At 41.3% G+C, this 17094-nt stretch overlaps 1 protein-coding gene across 1 annotated transcript in view; it reads left to right on the top strand.

Annotated features, from left to right (window-relative positions):
* Nucleotides 1-17094, top strand: part of LOC133364830 (sodium channel protein type 5 subunit alpha-like) — a 66489-nt gene that overhangs the window by 18478 nt on the left and 30917 nt on the right. Inside the window, exons 9-15 of the mRNA XM_061585693.1 lie at nucleotides 4110-4307; nucleotides 6719-6901; nucleotides 7680-8081; nucleotides 10613-10739; nucleotides 11021-11259; nucleotides 13865-13994; nucleotides 14031-14074. Of these exons, the coding sequence (XP_061441677.1) occupies nucleotides 4110-4307; nucleotides 6719-6901; nucleotides 7680-8081; nucleotides 10613-10739; nucleotides 11021-11259; nucleotides 13865-13994; nucleotides 14031-14074 (1323 nt within the window). The remainder of the gene's footprint in view (nucleotides 1-4109; nucleotides 4308-6718; nucleotides 6902-7679; nucleotides 8082-10612; nucleotides 10740-11020; nucleotides 11260-13864; nucleotides 13995-14030; nucleotides 14075-17094) is intronic.

The raw sequence follows: 17094 nt of genomic DNA, 5'->3' as shown, positions 1-17094 counted from the left end.
TAGATAGATAGATAGATAGATAGATAGATAGATAGATAGATAGATAGATAGATAGATAGATAGATAGATAGATAGATAGGCATGATTCTGAATTCTGGCCATTGGGTGAGTGAAGTTCCTTATCACTTGAGGCTGCAGTTCTGTCCACACTTCCCTGTTTGAGTAAGCCCCATTGAATACATTGGGACTTGCTTCTGAGTAAACAAACACAGGATTGCACTATAAATATCTTTACAGGTTGTGTAACCGACCTTCGCCAGGCCCCCTCCTTGCTCTGTTTCCGTTGGGCCTTGAAGACCTGGATCTTTAACCAGGCGTGGGAGGGGGGTTAGGTCGGCAGTGTGCAGCTTTGGGGGTGTTTTAACCTTTAATTTTTAATGTTCTCTGTTTATGTTTTTATATGAACTGTATTTGTGTTTTGCTGTATGTCACCCAGAGTGGCAGACTAACTTCTGCCAGATGGGCATCTAATCAAATCTAATTAATAATAATAATAATGATGATGATGATGATGATGATGTAAATAATAAACATCTTTGACAGTCATGCTTACATAAATATTTCTTCATACTATGTCCCAATAAGTATCTGATTTCACAGTATGGTTGTACATGACTATTTCCTCTACATACTACATTCCTCTACATCCTTGCGGTGGTCATGGTTCCCCTCTGTTGTTTTCATCCTAAGAGGCAGATTAGGCTGAGAGATGGTGAGTAGCCCATGGTCACCCAGTAAACTTTATAGCTCATTTCTATTTTAAAAAATTAAAACAATTTACATGCAGGCAAAGTTTATTAAGTAGATCCACACAATACATTTAAAGCACAACCAACTCACATTTAAAGAGCATGACTTCCCCTAAAGAATCCTGGGAAGTATAGTTTCCCCCTCACAGTTAAAGTTCCCACCACCATTAACCAACTAGAGTTCCCATGATTCTATGGTGGGATTCATGTGCTTCAAATGTGTGTTGAATGTGCTTTAAATTAATGGTGTGGATCTGCCCTAGATATGATGTGCAATCATTAGTGAATTGAAAAGAACAATTTTAAAATATACTTTTTTAAACAGGGGAAGAGTTGTAGCTCAGTGACTGGGCATATGCTTTGCATGCAAAGGTCCAGAATCCAATCTCTGGGAAAGACTATTGCCTGGAATCCTGGAGAGCCAATGCTAGTCCATGTCGTCAGCACTGAGCTAGATGGTACCAAATGGTCTGAATCGGTATAAGGCAGATTCCTTTGTTCCTAAAAGTGGAAAGAGACCCAAGGACCACAGCGGCTCCAAAATTTATTTATGTATTTTATTTACCACATTTATATAGTGCTTTATTGTAAAAAATGTCAAAGCAGTTTACAGAAGAAATTAAAACAATAAAATTCTTGGCAAAAACAGGTAAAGACAGGTATTTAAAAACATTCAAAATAATAAAACCAACAATGACTTAAAACCAGATAAAAAACATAATAGGTTCTGCCTGCCTGGGTAGGCTTGCCTAAGCAAGAACGTTTTTAGCAGGTGCTGCCTAATGTCAATAGGCAGGGAGTTCCAAAGCGTATGTGCTGCCACACTAAAGGACTGATTTCTTACAAGAGCAGAACAAGTACTATGTGGCACCCGTAACATGGAAAGCACAGCCTGAACTTGGCCTGGTAGCAAATCGGCAACCGGTGCAGATTTCAGACCAGAGGTATTATGTGCTGATAGGGTGTCACTCATGTCAGCAATCGTGCCACAGCATTCTGCACTAACTGCAGCCCCTGCATCAGGTTGTGCTGCATGATAATTTCTGTGACCTTGGCTGACTGGCTGCCAGGATTTTTTTAGTTTTGGGTTTTGGTTAGGAACCCTGACTAGTTGTGGGATGCTGAGTTTTCTGCCTTACTCATAGAAATCTTGTTGTGGTTGGTGTGATATTGCATTTAGGAAATCATCACTGTCTTTTGTTTTTCTTTTTTTATTTGCATTTCATGTTAAAAAGCAGCCATGTTAAAAAGTAGGGGCAGGGCATTCCAGGCAGGGGGTTGCCAGCCCTGCTTGGATGTGGATATCTTTGCAGAGGAGCCCTAGTCAAGCTTTACCAACAGCACAATCCAAATCATATCTCCTCAGAAGTAAGTCCTATTGAGTTATATGGGACTTAAGTCCCTTAGTACGTGTGTATAGAATTGCAGCCTTCGGGGGCATCCATCTTTACTCCTGAGTGTTCCCATCTAACATCTCCACAACACTAGGCTCCTTTCTTCCTACAGTGGCCTTCTGGTAACTGGCCTGGCCTGAAGGTACTTAAATCCTTCTTACCAGAAGCAAGTAGGCTAGATTAAATGTTCCCTAACCAGGTTCCATCTTTTAGCTAAGATTTCTATCTTAATTTCCAATCAGAGAAATATTTTTGTTTGAATTGTATGCATCAAGCAACTGTGGTTGATGTTTAATGTCTCATGCTTAATGACATCACTCAGGCCTGCCCTGTGACATCACTCAGGCCAACCCCTCTGACATCACTCAGGACCGTCCCTATGACATCACTAGGGCCCACCCCTGAAATCTCAGGGTTTGGGATGCTTCTGACCTGGCAACCCTACCTCTTACTCACCTTTTCTCTAAACTAAAAAGTCCCAAATGCTGCAACCTTTTCTCATAGGGGAGTTGCTTCTTGCTCTGCCAACCTTTTCAGGCTCCTTCTCGGGCCTGATCTATGTAAGTAGCAGAATGATGTGGAAGATTCTAGGTGAGGTGGTAATATGAGATGGGAATGTTGTGAGAGAGTCCTGAGCTAATAGCATCAACGGTACAACCTGAGAGCATAGGTAGCAGATTATAGTTACAAATGACATCCTAAATTAAAAATGTGTAAATATTGTTAGCCATTTTAGGGTCCCTTTTGGGACCAAAATGCAGGATATTTATGCCCAGGAAATAAATATTTTATTAAATTAATTTTTAAAAGCACTACTTCTGGGAGGATGGGCAGGATATAAATTTAATAAATAATCTCTCTAGCAATAGAAAAGTAGCACAACAAGGAATGGGCTACACTAGAAATAGGGATGGGGGAGAAATCTAGTGCAGTTTACACTTAAAGGCAAACTTACAAAATGTGCACTTTCTGAAACACTATGGGAAGTGAAAGACAGCTTTCCTTCAAAAATTGCACTTTTCCAAATTTTGCAGTGCACTTCTCCAGCCAAGCAGTGGGTACAAAAATGTGTGTATTAGGGTAAAGTGTGTATGTAAATGCATGTGTTAGTGAAGATAACATACAAAATGCAGTGTATTAGGGGAAATTGCTTGCAAAAATGTGTATATTTATCAAAGTTGCATACAGCAGCTCCCATGCAACAAAAGCAATGGGAGAAGAAACATTAGAGTGACTTTGCATATTTAAAGCAAGTAGTGTCAGGGGCTGTGTAATGATGGGAGGATATATAGATATAGATATATAAAGGTGGATAGAGAGAGTATACTTCACCAGCTTCTGCATCTCTAGCTTCTGAGCCATGCCACCTGTGTTTGGGATGTTACATGAAAAGCATAGTAAGGGGCATTGCACAATGACTCCCAGCCATTGCACAGCTTCTCTTGCCACTGATTTTGAATACCTGCAGCTGTTTGTACAGTGATGCACCTGCTATTTGGTCTAGCTGTGCCTGACTGGGCCTGCTGCATTGTGATAAGGGTAGGGGCTGGATTTAAGAACCTTTTGCTGTCTTCCAGTTCACCAGGATTTGAATTAGCTCTGACCACACTTTTTCATCACAGGTTTAGAAAGGCATTAAAAGGATTACAATTCAATCAGATGGCCATTTCTGTTCAAACTGGAAATGGATGATGCCAAATGTTGGTAGAAAAATTAAAAATTAAAGCCAGAAGGGCATATAAGATCTGACAGATAAATGTCTAGCATAATTTTAGAATTTCATGTGGTTTTTAACTGGACTAATGAATTACTGTAATTTTTATTTATTTTATTTTATTGTGATTCACTTTTTCTATGTGGTTTCAAAGTCCCCCCCCCATAACATATGGGGAAAGGGTGATGAAGACCATATATTTTGAATAAATTAGAACCAAAAGAGTGATTAATATATTCTTTCTGACTACAGACACTCAGAGCTGCTGGGAAAATCTATATGCTGTTTTTCATGCTGGTCATCTTTTTGGGATCATTTTACCTGGTCAACTTGATCTTAGCCGTGGTCACAATGGCATATGAAGAACAGAGCAAAGCCACTATTGCTGAGACGGAAGCGAAAGAAAGGAAGTTTCGTGAAACCTTGGAAATGCTGAAAAAAGAGCAGGAGGTCCATACATCATTCCATTGCTAATCTAGAATTACCTCCATTTACCCCACAAAAACCATCTTTAACAGTAGTTCCCAAACTGTGTGCTGGGGTTAGGGATGGGATCCATTGGTCAGTGCTGATTTGAAAACATTCCGTCAGCTTAACAGGCTGGTATCAGTTTGAGGACATTCTTTGTCCACTAGCTGCCGATTTTACTGATCTGTTTTTTCCTTCGCAAAAATATTGATATTAATATAATTATTTTGAAAGGAAAAAATAATATTTTGAAAGGAAATACTGATACATGAAATATTGATAAAATTATTGTTCTTAATATAGATATTTTAGAGGGATTTGTTTTTCTAAAAAGCTGTTTTCAGAAATAGCCATGGAAAATCGCTACATAAAAATCTGATCTGCAATGATAAAGCAAATTAATGGAAAATTTGGTACCAAATCTGAATTGGGCAGAATTCTAGCACATCCCTAGCTGGAGCACATTAGTACACAATGAGAAATGTGTTAATTTAAAAATGCCTCTTGTGAGTGCTCACCCAAGAGGAGCCTGCCCGTTGTGTCTCTGCTGATTCAGTCTTCTGGATTTATCTTTTTCTTATTAGCCTCCACCGGGGCCAGATTATTCTGCTGTGTCTCTGCATCATATGTGATTTGATAATTCAGTTACTTCCAGAGAGACAGCAAATTGCCTGCCCTCAAAGAAGCTGGGCCCAGAACAGTGATTTCGCCTGAAACATCTGAGATCAGCTCCTCTGAAAGACACTAGTTGTCTTAAAAGCCTATGCCCTTTAAAAGTAAGAGTGCCTTCAATCTTAATTCAGAAGGAAGTGTGCCTCAGGTATCAGAACTTGGGAAACACTTACTTATTTTTATATATAAAAATAATTACAATATATGCCACTATCTCATAAAATATTAGGGGTGTGTGTGTACAGCAATAAGACACCATTAAAAACGGTACAAAATAATTAAAATGACTGGATAATCAAAAGTATTAAACAGCTGCCTAGGCCTCTTGACATAAAAAGGTCTTCAAGAAAGTCAAAAGTGAGGATGCCTGACAAAACTCTGATGGAGAGCAGGGCCAGCATCAGGCGTGACTGGGTCCTTGGATGCCAGCCTTCCCTGGCCCCCCTGCTCCCAGCCCCCCCTACAGATCATACAGGACCACTCCACCTACCTGTTCTCTCTTTCTGTGAATGCCCTGCATGCTGGGCGTACAGGTTACTGCCATCAACCAAGATTGCAGTGAAGGCTTCTCTAAGGGCTGATACCCCTGCTGCCATCTTTGCTGCTGGCACGCATGCACGCTATGATGCATGGATGCACATACCTGCCATCAACCCCTTAGAGAAGCCTCTGCTGCCATCTTGGTTGGTGGCAGCTATGCACACAGCGCACAGGGCATTCACAGAAAGGGAGGAGAGGTAGGTGGAGCGGGCAGGCGCCATGGGCCTGCACTGCCTGTAGGGGGGGGCTGGGTGCTCCGTCTCTGCGATCTGCGGCAGGGTCGGGAGTCGACGCTGCCAAGAATCGCAGAAGTTGAGTGCTACTCCCAAACCCTAAGGAGGGGCCCTTCAGGGGCTCTTGGCCAGGGCCCAACCTGGCCGCCCTTTGGCCCCATTGAATAGTGTTCCATAGCATGGGACCGGTAACAGTAAATACCCAGCTTCAGGCCTCTGTAACAGTGCTCCTCCAGATGATCTTATATATAGTATGATGCTATATCATATATAATACTTTGGAATAGGGTAAATAACCTGTCTAATTATAGAGCCTTATCTATTTTTCATGTTTTAAGATAATGTGCACAACTTTTGCAAGACAGACTGGGCCACAGCTGGTTGATATATGGAGTGCCTGTGATTCTATTCAGGCAGTTTTGTGGTATAGACCGGGAAAGACAGCTTAACCAATCAAAATGTTTTGTTCACAGGTATGACTTGGAAACACATTTAAATGCATATTGAGAACTGTCTTATAATGGCTTCCATCTTACCCCATTCTTAGAAGTTTTACAGGATCCTTCTCTTATCTGAAAGCCTTTCAAAATGGAGAAAGCATAAGAACCTGGGACAAGATCTAATGTGGTCAAAGCAAGAGCTTTGTCATTAGTTATGATGCTTCCAAAGGAAGGAGACTCTGTGCCGGATTCCATGCTTCATGTATCCCAAACTAGGAAATCAGGGTTGGAACACAGCTAATAGCCACTTGGCGAGAAAAATCCATTAAGTCAGACTTTTTTTTTTAAAAAAGAAAGATTAACTTTAAAATCATGAAAGCTGTGAGTAATTTAGATATCCAATGTGAACTGATATCCGTGACTATGAACGTCATACCACAGAGTAAACCTTTTATCTTATTTGAAGACTTAATTGTACAGTGCCCTATTCTATATTTCCATATTCTAGGAATTAACTGCTAAAGAAAATGACAGCATGTCACATAGCTCGTTTGAAGTGTCACCTTTAGCTTCCAAAGAGGTCAAAGAACGAAGCAACAGAATGAAGAAAAAGTTGTCTTTAGGGATGGAGGATTATGGGGAAGATCTAAAAATCCCTAAGTCACAGTCTAGTGACAGTCATCGGAAGCTGGTAATTGATTGTTTAAGTCTTACACCAGCCATTGTTTCTCTTCATTTTTAATTGCACTCAAAGTTCTGTCATCTTAGATGGAGGAGTTTAAATGGAAAAGGCATATAAATGAAGAAAACACAAAAATTTTAATCACCATTTGCCAACCAAATTTGCATTTTAGAAAGTAATTCTTTTATGTAAATATTTTCCCCAACACTAGAAGACCAGTCCATGCATACAGCCTTATTTATTATGTATTTGTTTTATTTTACTTTTAACAAATATCAGTTCCTATGAGCCCAGGACCCAGAATAGGTTGCAACAATAGGGAATAGCAAAAACTCCCATAAATCAACTATCCACAGAATAAACCCATTGCATTATCACCCACATATTGGAATAAAGGTATTACAAAATGTTCATTCTCCCTAATTTGGCAGGAAGCAGGAGAATTAATACAGGCTTATAAAGAGCAAATTGCCCAGGAGCTTGTGACTGTTAAGGAAGTCACAAATGATTAACAGACTTATGTGCTAGTGAATTTTTATATGGAGTAGTTAACTTTGGGGGGCTTACATGCAAGACTGAGTTAATGGGAAGGCAAACTATTAGACCTGAAAAGCTGCCGCTTCTGAAAGCAGAGTGTTCTTTATTTATGGGAAGACACAAAGCCAATCATAAAGTTGGCAGGATTTCAGTAAGTGCCTATTACAGTCAATATTAAATACATTTAGCACAGAGAGTGTCAAGAGCCCATCTCACTCTTATCTTGTTCTTGTTCTTCTTATCCCTATAGTCTCTCTTTAGCCACAGTTACGGTCCTACTTCAAACCCCAAAAAGCGCCGGCCTAGTCATGGAAGTGTATTCAATTTCCATGTATCTGGTCGAGATGTTGGCTCAAGGGCTGAATTTGGGGAGGATGAATCTAACAGCACTGGGGAGACAGAGTTCCAGCACAGCTCATTTCTGGCTGCACGAATGGGAAGGCGGCCAAGCATCCAAAGTCAAGTCAGCTACAGTTCTCGACCGGGGACTCCTAACTACTTGCAGTCCAGCAGATGGACCACTGAAGACGATTGCAATCGGATGGTTTCATTGATGGGAGGCAGTGGAATGAGGCCTTTTAACATGGATCCCATTTCCAATGAAGGGCTATTACTTCCTCCAGTTATGGAAAATCCTGGCAGAGGGGATCTGGTGAGTCAAAAATGTAAACAGCCAGATGTGATTTTCTGGATGGTGGCTTTTTTTTTTACTTGTCTATGCTGCTGTAATAGATTTCTGGCAAAATGGTTGTGGTATGAAGAGGTGAAATTATTTTGCCCCTAAAATTTATTCTCAAACTTCTTCCCTACAGAAGATGATAATGATTTCAATTTCTTATCCACCCTCTGCCCTGAGGACCTGGGCAGATTAAAAATACAGTATTCAAACCAGTTAAAAATAAATCATAGTTGAGAGAATAGGGTGGTTCCTAAAAATATCTCTCTCAGGTGTCAAAGGTCAGAGTAAAGAGGTAACCACATAATGAAGGTGCTAGATGCTTTTTTGTGGGGAGGAAATTTCACAGCTTAGGGGCTGCCACAGAGAATGTCTTCTCCTGGGCCAACACCACCCCAAACGTCTGAGGGTGGCAGAACTACCAAGAGTAGTTCTGCAGATCTTAATACCTTAGAGGGACTGTAGGAGAGGGGAGGCAGTCTTTCAGACATTTAGGGCCTAAATAGTTTTGATAATAAATATCCTCTTAATTTTCTGTGGGTGTGCTGATATTCAACACCTATTTGATTTTAATCAGCATTTGATACCCAATGATTTTTCAGCACAAGTATCTAAAAGATGAGATGTAGTAGTAATAACTGATGTGTAGCAATTGAGTTTTCACACTGTCCAACAGCTGACTTACAAAACTATTGGGTTGTTGTTGGGTTGTTGTTTTGTTCACTTTACTGCATTGATTCTCCAGTCTGGAAACACCACCTTTCAAAGGTGGCAAGATCGTGGTTGAATTTTTATGTCAAATATCAAAACTATTTTTTCCCTAAATTTTGCTTCATCTGTCCTGTACACTATTTACACTAGCTAATAAAAGTGCTAATCATTTTCAAGAAGTCATTTTTTTAAAGCAATAGTCAGAGTCTTCTTGATTCATTGGGGCAGATGCTTGTCTTCTAAACTTGGGCAGGGTAATCAAAAGAATTGGCCCACCTTCCTGATATCCTTGTTAAAAGCATAAATGTTTTAGCTTCTGCATGCCTTTCTTTTTATTTCAAAAGGAGTTAATTCAAATAAACACAAAATTTCTATCCTTAATCATCAGACTCACTAATTAAAATTGCCTCCCCCCCCCAATGATTAAATCAATTAAAGCTTGCAGCCTTAGTTCCATCTCAAAGGATTGCTGGAACTTTTCCTATAAAACATGTTACACTATACCAATTAATATAAAAGGTATAAGTCAAACTGAAGCATTTTCCAGCCCTGCTGATTTCAAAGGAGAAAGCCATGCCCCAAGTATTTTACTATTTTTATAAAGAACATTTTCTTGCCTAAGATAAAAATGTGGATGGCCAAGTGGTAGTCCATGAGTCAGCTCACCTTTCACAGTGTGTGAATCTGGTGCCAGCAGTGCCATAAAAATAGATGATCAAAGCAACAGTATAGAGGAAAGCACCTTGACTCGGATAATAATAATAATAATAATAATAATAATAATAATTGCATTCATATACTGCCCCATAGTCAAAGCTCTCTGGGTGGTTTACAACAATTAAAAACATTAAAAACAAATATACAAATTTAAAAAACACATTTTAAAAAAAGCAATTTAAAAACACATGCTAAAATGCCCAGGAGAAAAATAGCCACAAACACAACAACATCAATAAGACATCAATAAAAAAGACACATTGGGTGGGGTGAGGTGGTTGGGGCTCATGTTGCACCTTCTCCCAAAGTACCACTTTTCCATTTGAAGACATGTGGTACAATCTTCATGGGCTTTTCTTCTTCTTCTCTGGAGGCCTTAGTCTATCCCAGAATGTACTATGGATGGCCAAATCTGTCCATTTTGGTTTCTCTCAGTTTCTCTTAGTTTGCAATCTTAAGTTTAGTTTAACCTATTTCCACTTCAATATGCATTTAGGGAAAAAAAGTCTGCATGAAAATTTGTGTGCATTTCTGCACATATTTACACCAATTTGTATGCAACGCGACCTATTGGGGGGGAGCAGTCACTTTAGGTAACTGGGATGGAGCCCTCCCAAGAATTCTGGAACCCCAAGTACCTGCTCAACTGTCTTTTATTTCATCAGCTTCCATTGCTCTTACTTCTCATACTATAATTCCAACATATTGGTATGTTCATCATCATCATATTTTAATGTTAAAGTGGTTGCTTTGGGCAAAATTCCATGGTTCCTATTGGGGAAAATTACTATTGGCAATCTCTCAAATACAAGCTAAAATTGCAATCCTCTAACCACTTGTCTGGGAACTGAACTCAACAGGATTTACTTCTGGATTTACGCATAAGATCTCGCTATAAATTTATTTGTGCCTAATTGCATGTGCGGTGTGTATATGAGAGGTATACATACAAAATATTATATATACAAAATTTACAAAACTTTGCAATAACAGTATTCACATTTGTATCTCTTTCTCTTCCTGTCTGAGAGCAAAGCACATAAAAGTTTCATAGCTAGACATCTTGTTTACATCTTTAGACTACTTCATCTGATGAAGCCAACAAGATGTTCCAAAGTCAGCGTCTCTCAGTGGATTATTATAATCAGCCACTTCAAAGGCAAAGGGCAGCAAGCGCAGTCAGCGTCATTACCAGTGTGCTGGAAGGTACAAGCTTTTGTTGCTGCATTTTAATGGACAACAAAATACTGGTTGTTTACCAAGGTTAAGAACATGCCATAAATGGGTGGATTTTGCACCTGTCCTCGGGCCTACCTGTTGCCTTTTTGCTGGATATCACCTTGAAATAGGAGCTACATACATACATACACGTGTACGTCCAATCTATAAGGAGATGCCCCTCAGAGCGGTAACAGTCACAAGGATTAGGCCGAGATGGTATGGGCTATACATATTTAAGATATCTTACTTTTTTGTTTATTGTTTAGAACTTGAAGAATCCAATCGGAAATGCCCCCCATTCTTGAAGAACTTGGCCCTAAAGTATCTTGTGTGGAACTGTTCCCCACTGTGGATGAGAATAAAGAAGAAAGTGAGCATTTTTGTTATGGATCCATTTACTGACCTCACGATCACAGTTTGCATTGTGATGAATACTCTTTTTATGGCGCTAGAACACTATAAAATGACTCCTGAGTTCGAAGCTATGCTTGCAACAGGTAACACGGTAAGTGAATTCTGGAAAGCAGGATATTCTGCATCAGCGTGTAATACACTTTTACATGTTTGTTTATTATTAGGAGCATCATTCTGTCCTGCATGAGTGTAGAAGTATCATCATTATCAAGAACAAATCCTGCCAGACTAATCTTATCTCCTTTTTTGATCGGGTAACCTCCCTGGTAGACTGTGGGAATGCTGTGGACGTAATATATATCGACTTCAAGAAAGCTTTTGACAAAGTGCCCCATGATATTCTGATTAGCAAGCTGGCTAAATGTGGACTGAATGGAACAACTATCAGGTGGATCCATAGTAGGCTACAGAATTATACTCAAAGAGTGCTTATGAATGGTTCCTTCTCAAACTGGGGGGAGGTAACAAGCGGAGAACCGCTGGGCTTGGTCCTGGGCCCGGTCCTGGGCCCGGTCGTGGGCACAGTGCTCTTCAACATTTTTATTAATGGCTTGGATGAGGAGGTGCAGGGAATGCTTATCAAATTTGCATATGATACAAAATTGGGAGGGATAGCTAATACGCTGGAGGATAGAAACAAAATCCAAAGGGATCTTGATAGGCTGGAGCACTGGGCTGAAAACAACAGAATAAATTTAACAGGGATAAGTGCAAAGTTTTATACCTAGGAAATAGGAACCAAATGCACAGTTATAAGATGGGGATACTTGGCTCAGCAATACTACATGCGAGAAGGGTCATGGGGTTGTTGTTGATCACAAGCTGAATATGAGCCAACAGTGTGATGTGGCTGCAAAAAAGGCAAATGCTATTTTAGGCTGCATTAACAGAAGTATAGTTTCCAAATCACATGAAGGATTGGTTCCCCTCTATTCGGCACTGGTTAGGCCTCATCTTCAGTACTGCATCCAGTTCTGGATGCCATGCTTTAAGAAAGATGCAGACAAACTGGAACAGGTTCAGAAAAGGGCAACGAGGGGACTGGAAACAAAGCCCTATGAGGAGAGACTGAAAGAACTGGGCATGTTTAGCCTGGAGAAGAGAAGACTGAGGAGAGATAGGATAGCTCTGTTGAAAGTTGCCACACAGAGGAGGGCCAGGATCTCTTCTTGATCATTCCAGAGTGCAGGACACGGAATAATGAGCTCAAGTTGCAGGAAGCCAGATTTTGTCTGAACATCAGGAAAAACATCCTAACTGTTAGAGCAGTACGACAGTGGAACCAATTACCTAGGAAGGTGGTGGGTTCTCCAACACTGGAGGCCTTCAAGAGGCAATTGGACAGCCACCTGTCAGGTATGCTTCAATTTGGATTCCTGCAGGGGACTCAATGGTCTTATAGGCTCCTTCCAGCTCTATGATTCTATATAGCTTAATGAAACCTCTCTCCCTTCCCCCACCTCCTCAACACACTGGACATTACCCAAACAGAAGTCCAGTGTCCACCTCAGCCTCCATCAGTATACTCCTGCCCAGAGAGGAGGGCTGCAGTGGGCTCTCTAATGATCCTTCCATATGCATTCAGGAGTTTGCATTTGTGTAGGAAGAATTATGTCCATCTGATCTGAAAATCTAAGGGCAAGTAACAAAAGCATATACACATGCATGTTGTGCGCATGTGCTCAGAACATCCCCAGAAACACAGAAAAACACAGAATAAAATGCCATCAAGTTAAGACTTCATTGTAATGCCCCTGAAATTGAAAGGATTTGCCAACTTCACTCTGAATCCAAAAGTACAATTTAAACAAGCAGACCTTACCATGCTTCTAAAAAGGTGCAAAACAGAGAGAGAGATAAATGCTAGGATTAAATGAAAAATGTGTGAAAATAAGCAGGGGTAAGTGTTTCTTTCCTCTGCTACATCAGATGCTTCCATTCTCCATCCAGGAAAGCCATATTTTGTGCTCTGACTACAATATCCAAATGTGCAGCTGTTTGCATTGTGTAATCTATTCTGTCTCTGCTAGCCTGCTGGGAGGGACAAGGAAGTACATAGTGTTGCACAAGTCCTGTGCGGTCCTCCTGTGACTAGATTTTGCCAGGCATACAGTGTCATGGTGAATGTACCAATGGTGGGTACGTTAACATGGCACACATGGACTAAGTTGAACACATGGCAAAACGATGCCATGACTGGACTCAGCTTGGACCGACACAACCTGTATTCTCAGCGTGTCAGTTCATCATGGCTTGGAACCATAATACCTCTCCTGACACGAACCCACCCGTACACTATGCTCAACATCAAAGGCCCTCCTCTGGGTACTTACTCCGAGGGAGAGGGCCTTCTCAGTGGTGGCCCCCAAATTATGGAATGATTTTTGTGATGAGGTGCGCCTGGTGCCAACACTGTTATCTTATCGGCGCCAGGTCAAGACTTTCCTCTTCTCCCAGGCATTTTAGCATGTGTTTTTAAATTGCTTTTTTAAAAATGTGTTTTTTTTAATTTGTACATTTGTTTTTAATGTTTTTGATTGTTGTAAACTGCCCAGAGAGCTTCGACTATGGGGCGGTATATAAATGCAATAAATAATAATAATAAAATAATAATCATGGGAACTGGCCCCACCCTTGATATGAGAAGAGAAGATTCTGGTGTGCTTGGATTTGATGGCTCCATTTCTGTTTTGTAGATTTTCACAGGGATCTTTACTGCAGAAGTGATCCTGAAAATCATTGCGCTGGATCCCTATTACTATTTTCAGCAACGCTCAAACATCTTTGACAGCGTGATTGTCTTCATAAGCATCATTGAGCTAAGCAGTGAGCCCAAAGATAATAAGGCAACAAGGAAAAAAGGGGGCAGGAAAGGGAACTTCACGGTTTTACGGACCTTGAGGCTGGTAATGGCTCCTCCTTTTGTTGTTATTTGTTTGTTTCATGGAGACACAGGACAGGATTTCCCAAGAGTTGCATTTCTTGCAAAAGATTACTATTGAGTGCACATTTGTAGAGCATTGCGACAGAATTAACTTGCTAATTCCCAGATGTACCCTGTGAGGAATGTTATTTTCAGATAGAGGAAATTGAGGACAAAAAGTAGCAACTTCTCCAAGGCCATCTACTGCATTCATAGCAAGCCAAGGGGTTGAAACTCGTTGTTCAAGGCCAGCTCCTATACTACATTGCTTGAGAGAGAGATGATTGGCTGAGCTGTACAAAGGAATGTCTATCCCAGCATGTCCCTGGCTTCTGTCCCTCTAATGTAAGGATGGAGAAGCCTCCAGATGTCACCGGACCACAACTCCCATCATCCTTGACCATTGGCCATGCTAACTCGGGCCGTTGGGAGTTGGAGTCCAACCATATCTGGAGGGCCACAGGTTCCCCATCCCTGCTCTAATGCAGCTGTCAGAGATGGGCCAGGATCCGTGGCTGATGTATCTGAACACAGATACTGAGTTTGACAGGGTTTGGCAGAGAAAAGAACTTGGGGTAATTAAAGAACTGGAAAAACTTCCATCCTTTAAGTCAGTGCTGAGCAACTGGCTGCCTTTGTGTTGCACCTGTGCCCTGACTCTACCCCTGTCACTGAGAGGGAAGTTTCCTTTTCCTGGCCACCAGGCCTGCCCTTAGCATGTGCGGGGCCTGGGGCAAAAGCATAGTTGGGGCCTCCCCACATCCTCTCTCTCTCTCAGAGAGAGAGATTTTATTTACAAATATATGTAATTATAATATTTACATATGAGGCTAACAATCTATTAAATACAAATATGATTACCTTCACTTCAGGCAATAAGCCTCTAGTCAACCTGTTCCATATCCATTTCTTCACTGGTCTCTCGACATCTGTCTTCCCTTTGTCGATATCTCCTAGATATGGCAGTCTATTTCTAGGCATATTTTCCCATCTTTATCTTCCTAACTAGAAAATTGAAAACACTTTGTGCAGAACCATTGTTTTAAATATCAAGGATGACAGAATTTAATCATTTCTGTAGTCTGGCTGCTTTGTTGATGGGCAATTATGTTCGGATTAAAATTAAAATAATACAAATATAAGAAACGATATATTTATTCTCAAAAAATTATTTTCCTTGCTTTCACTTCTGCAAAATCATTAATCAACTTGTCAGTTTTCACACAATTTATGTTCTATTGATAATAAAGTCAAATTAGACAACTTTTCTTGAGACATCGTTGTTCTTAAATAATCCCCCCCTCCTTAGTCTTTTTGTTGGGGGTTGTGGCGGCTGCCGTTCCCCCGTTGGCTCAGACGTCTCTTGTCAGACGAGCCTTGGCTGGGAGCCTGTGGCTGCAGCTCCCCTTTGCAGCCTTAATGCCTGTCCTGGCCACCAGCTTCGTTTCCACCCAGGCGGCGGCGGCGGCTTGTAATTTTAGCAGCTGGGAGCTATTGCGGCTACTTTTTACGCACAGCTCCTATTTGCAGCCTTAAGCTCCAGATGGCAGTGGCTGCTTGTATTTTCAGCCACGGTCTCCTGGTCAGGCCGCTAAAAATACAAGTGCCGCCTCCGCCTGAGAGAAACTGAGCTGGTGGCAAAGGGGCAAAAAGGTTGCAAGGAGAGCCGCAGCTGCGGCCTCCCAGCAAGGCTCATCTCACTGGAGATGTGTGAGCCCAAACAGGGGAACTGCAGCCACCGGAGCCCCCAATAAAGCGTTGGAGCCCCCAACAAAGGGGCTGAGGAGGGGGGAAGAAAGTAAAAAAAAACCCACCGCCAAGTGCAGGGCCCCCCAAAGCGCGGGGCCTGGGGCAACTGCCCCGCTTCCCGGTGCCTAGGGGCGGCTCTGCTGGCCACCACCACTCTTAGGCTTGCTTTGCAATGTGTCACCCCTCCATCCCTGCTGCTGCTTCCTACGTGATGCCCACCTTGCAATGTCTTGCATTGCTGCAAAGTGCCATGTGAGGCATTGCTTCTGTGCTGGAGAACTCCTTGCATGAAATGACAAGTCACATATGTGGTGATGAAGGTGGCAGTGGCTGACCAGGAAAGGGATCTTGGAATTGTGGTGGGTAACTTGATAAAAAGATTGAGCCAGTGTGTGGCTGCCATGAAAAAGGTGAATTCCATGTTGGGAATCATTAGGAAAAGAACTGAAAATGAAACAGCCAATATCATCATCACCATCATTATGACCATTTCTACCCTAACCCATTTACTGAAAGGAACCCTGAGAGGCTGACAAGTCAGATAACAGCAGTATAAAAGCAAATAACCTTGCCTAAATTAAATCCATCCATCCATCCATCCATCCATCCATCCATCCATCCATCCATCCTATCTAATCTATAAAAAGCTAAAATAAATTTCACAAAATTCAAAATTACAATGCAGCTGTCCAAATACAAAACTAAACCAGGCAAATGTTCCACCAGCTAAAGGCCTTCTCAAAAAGCCTGGTCTTCACCAGCTGCCACCCTAAAATGATCTGCCAGTGTGGCCTGACGCACCTCACTCAGCAAGGCATTCCACAAGGTGGGCACTTTGTACAATGCCTATATACAAAACAATTGTGTGGACCCAACCTGGAAAACCGTGCACAGTTACAGCCACCAAACCTAAAAAAGAGCTGGGAAAGGTGCATAAAAGGACAAACAAAATGATCAAAAGGTTGGAGCATTTTCCCCGTGAGGAAAGGTTGCAACATTTGGGCCTTTTTAGTTTAGAAAAAAAGATGAGCAAGGGGAGACATGAAGGGAGGTATAAAACTATGCATGGTGTGGAGGAAGTGGACAGTGAGACGTTTTCCTCCCTCCCTCATAATACTAAAACTTGGGTTCTAAATGGCAACAGATTCAGTACAGACAAAAGTACTTCATACCATGCTTAGTTATACTATGGAATTTGCTGTCACAAAGTGTAGTAGCTGCCACCAATTTGAATGGCTGTAAAAGGGGATTAGA

The sequence above is a fragment of the Rhineura floridana genome, chromosome 10, assembly GCF_030035675.1.
Source record: "Rhineura floridana isolate rRhiFlo1 chromosome 10, rRhiFlo1.hap2, whole genome shotgun sequence".
Taxonomy (NCBI): Eukaryota; Metazoa; Chordata; class Lepidosauria; order Squamata; family Rhineuridae; genus Rhineura; species Rhineura floridana.
This window is presented reverse-complemented; position numbering and strand designations above follow the sequence as displayed.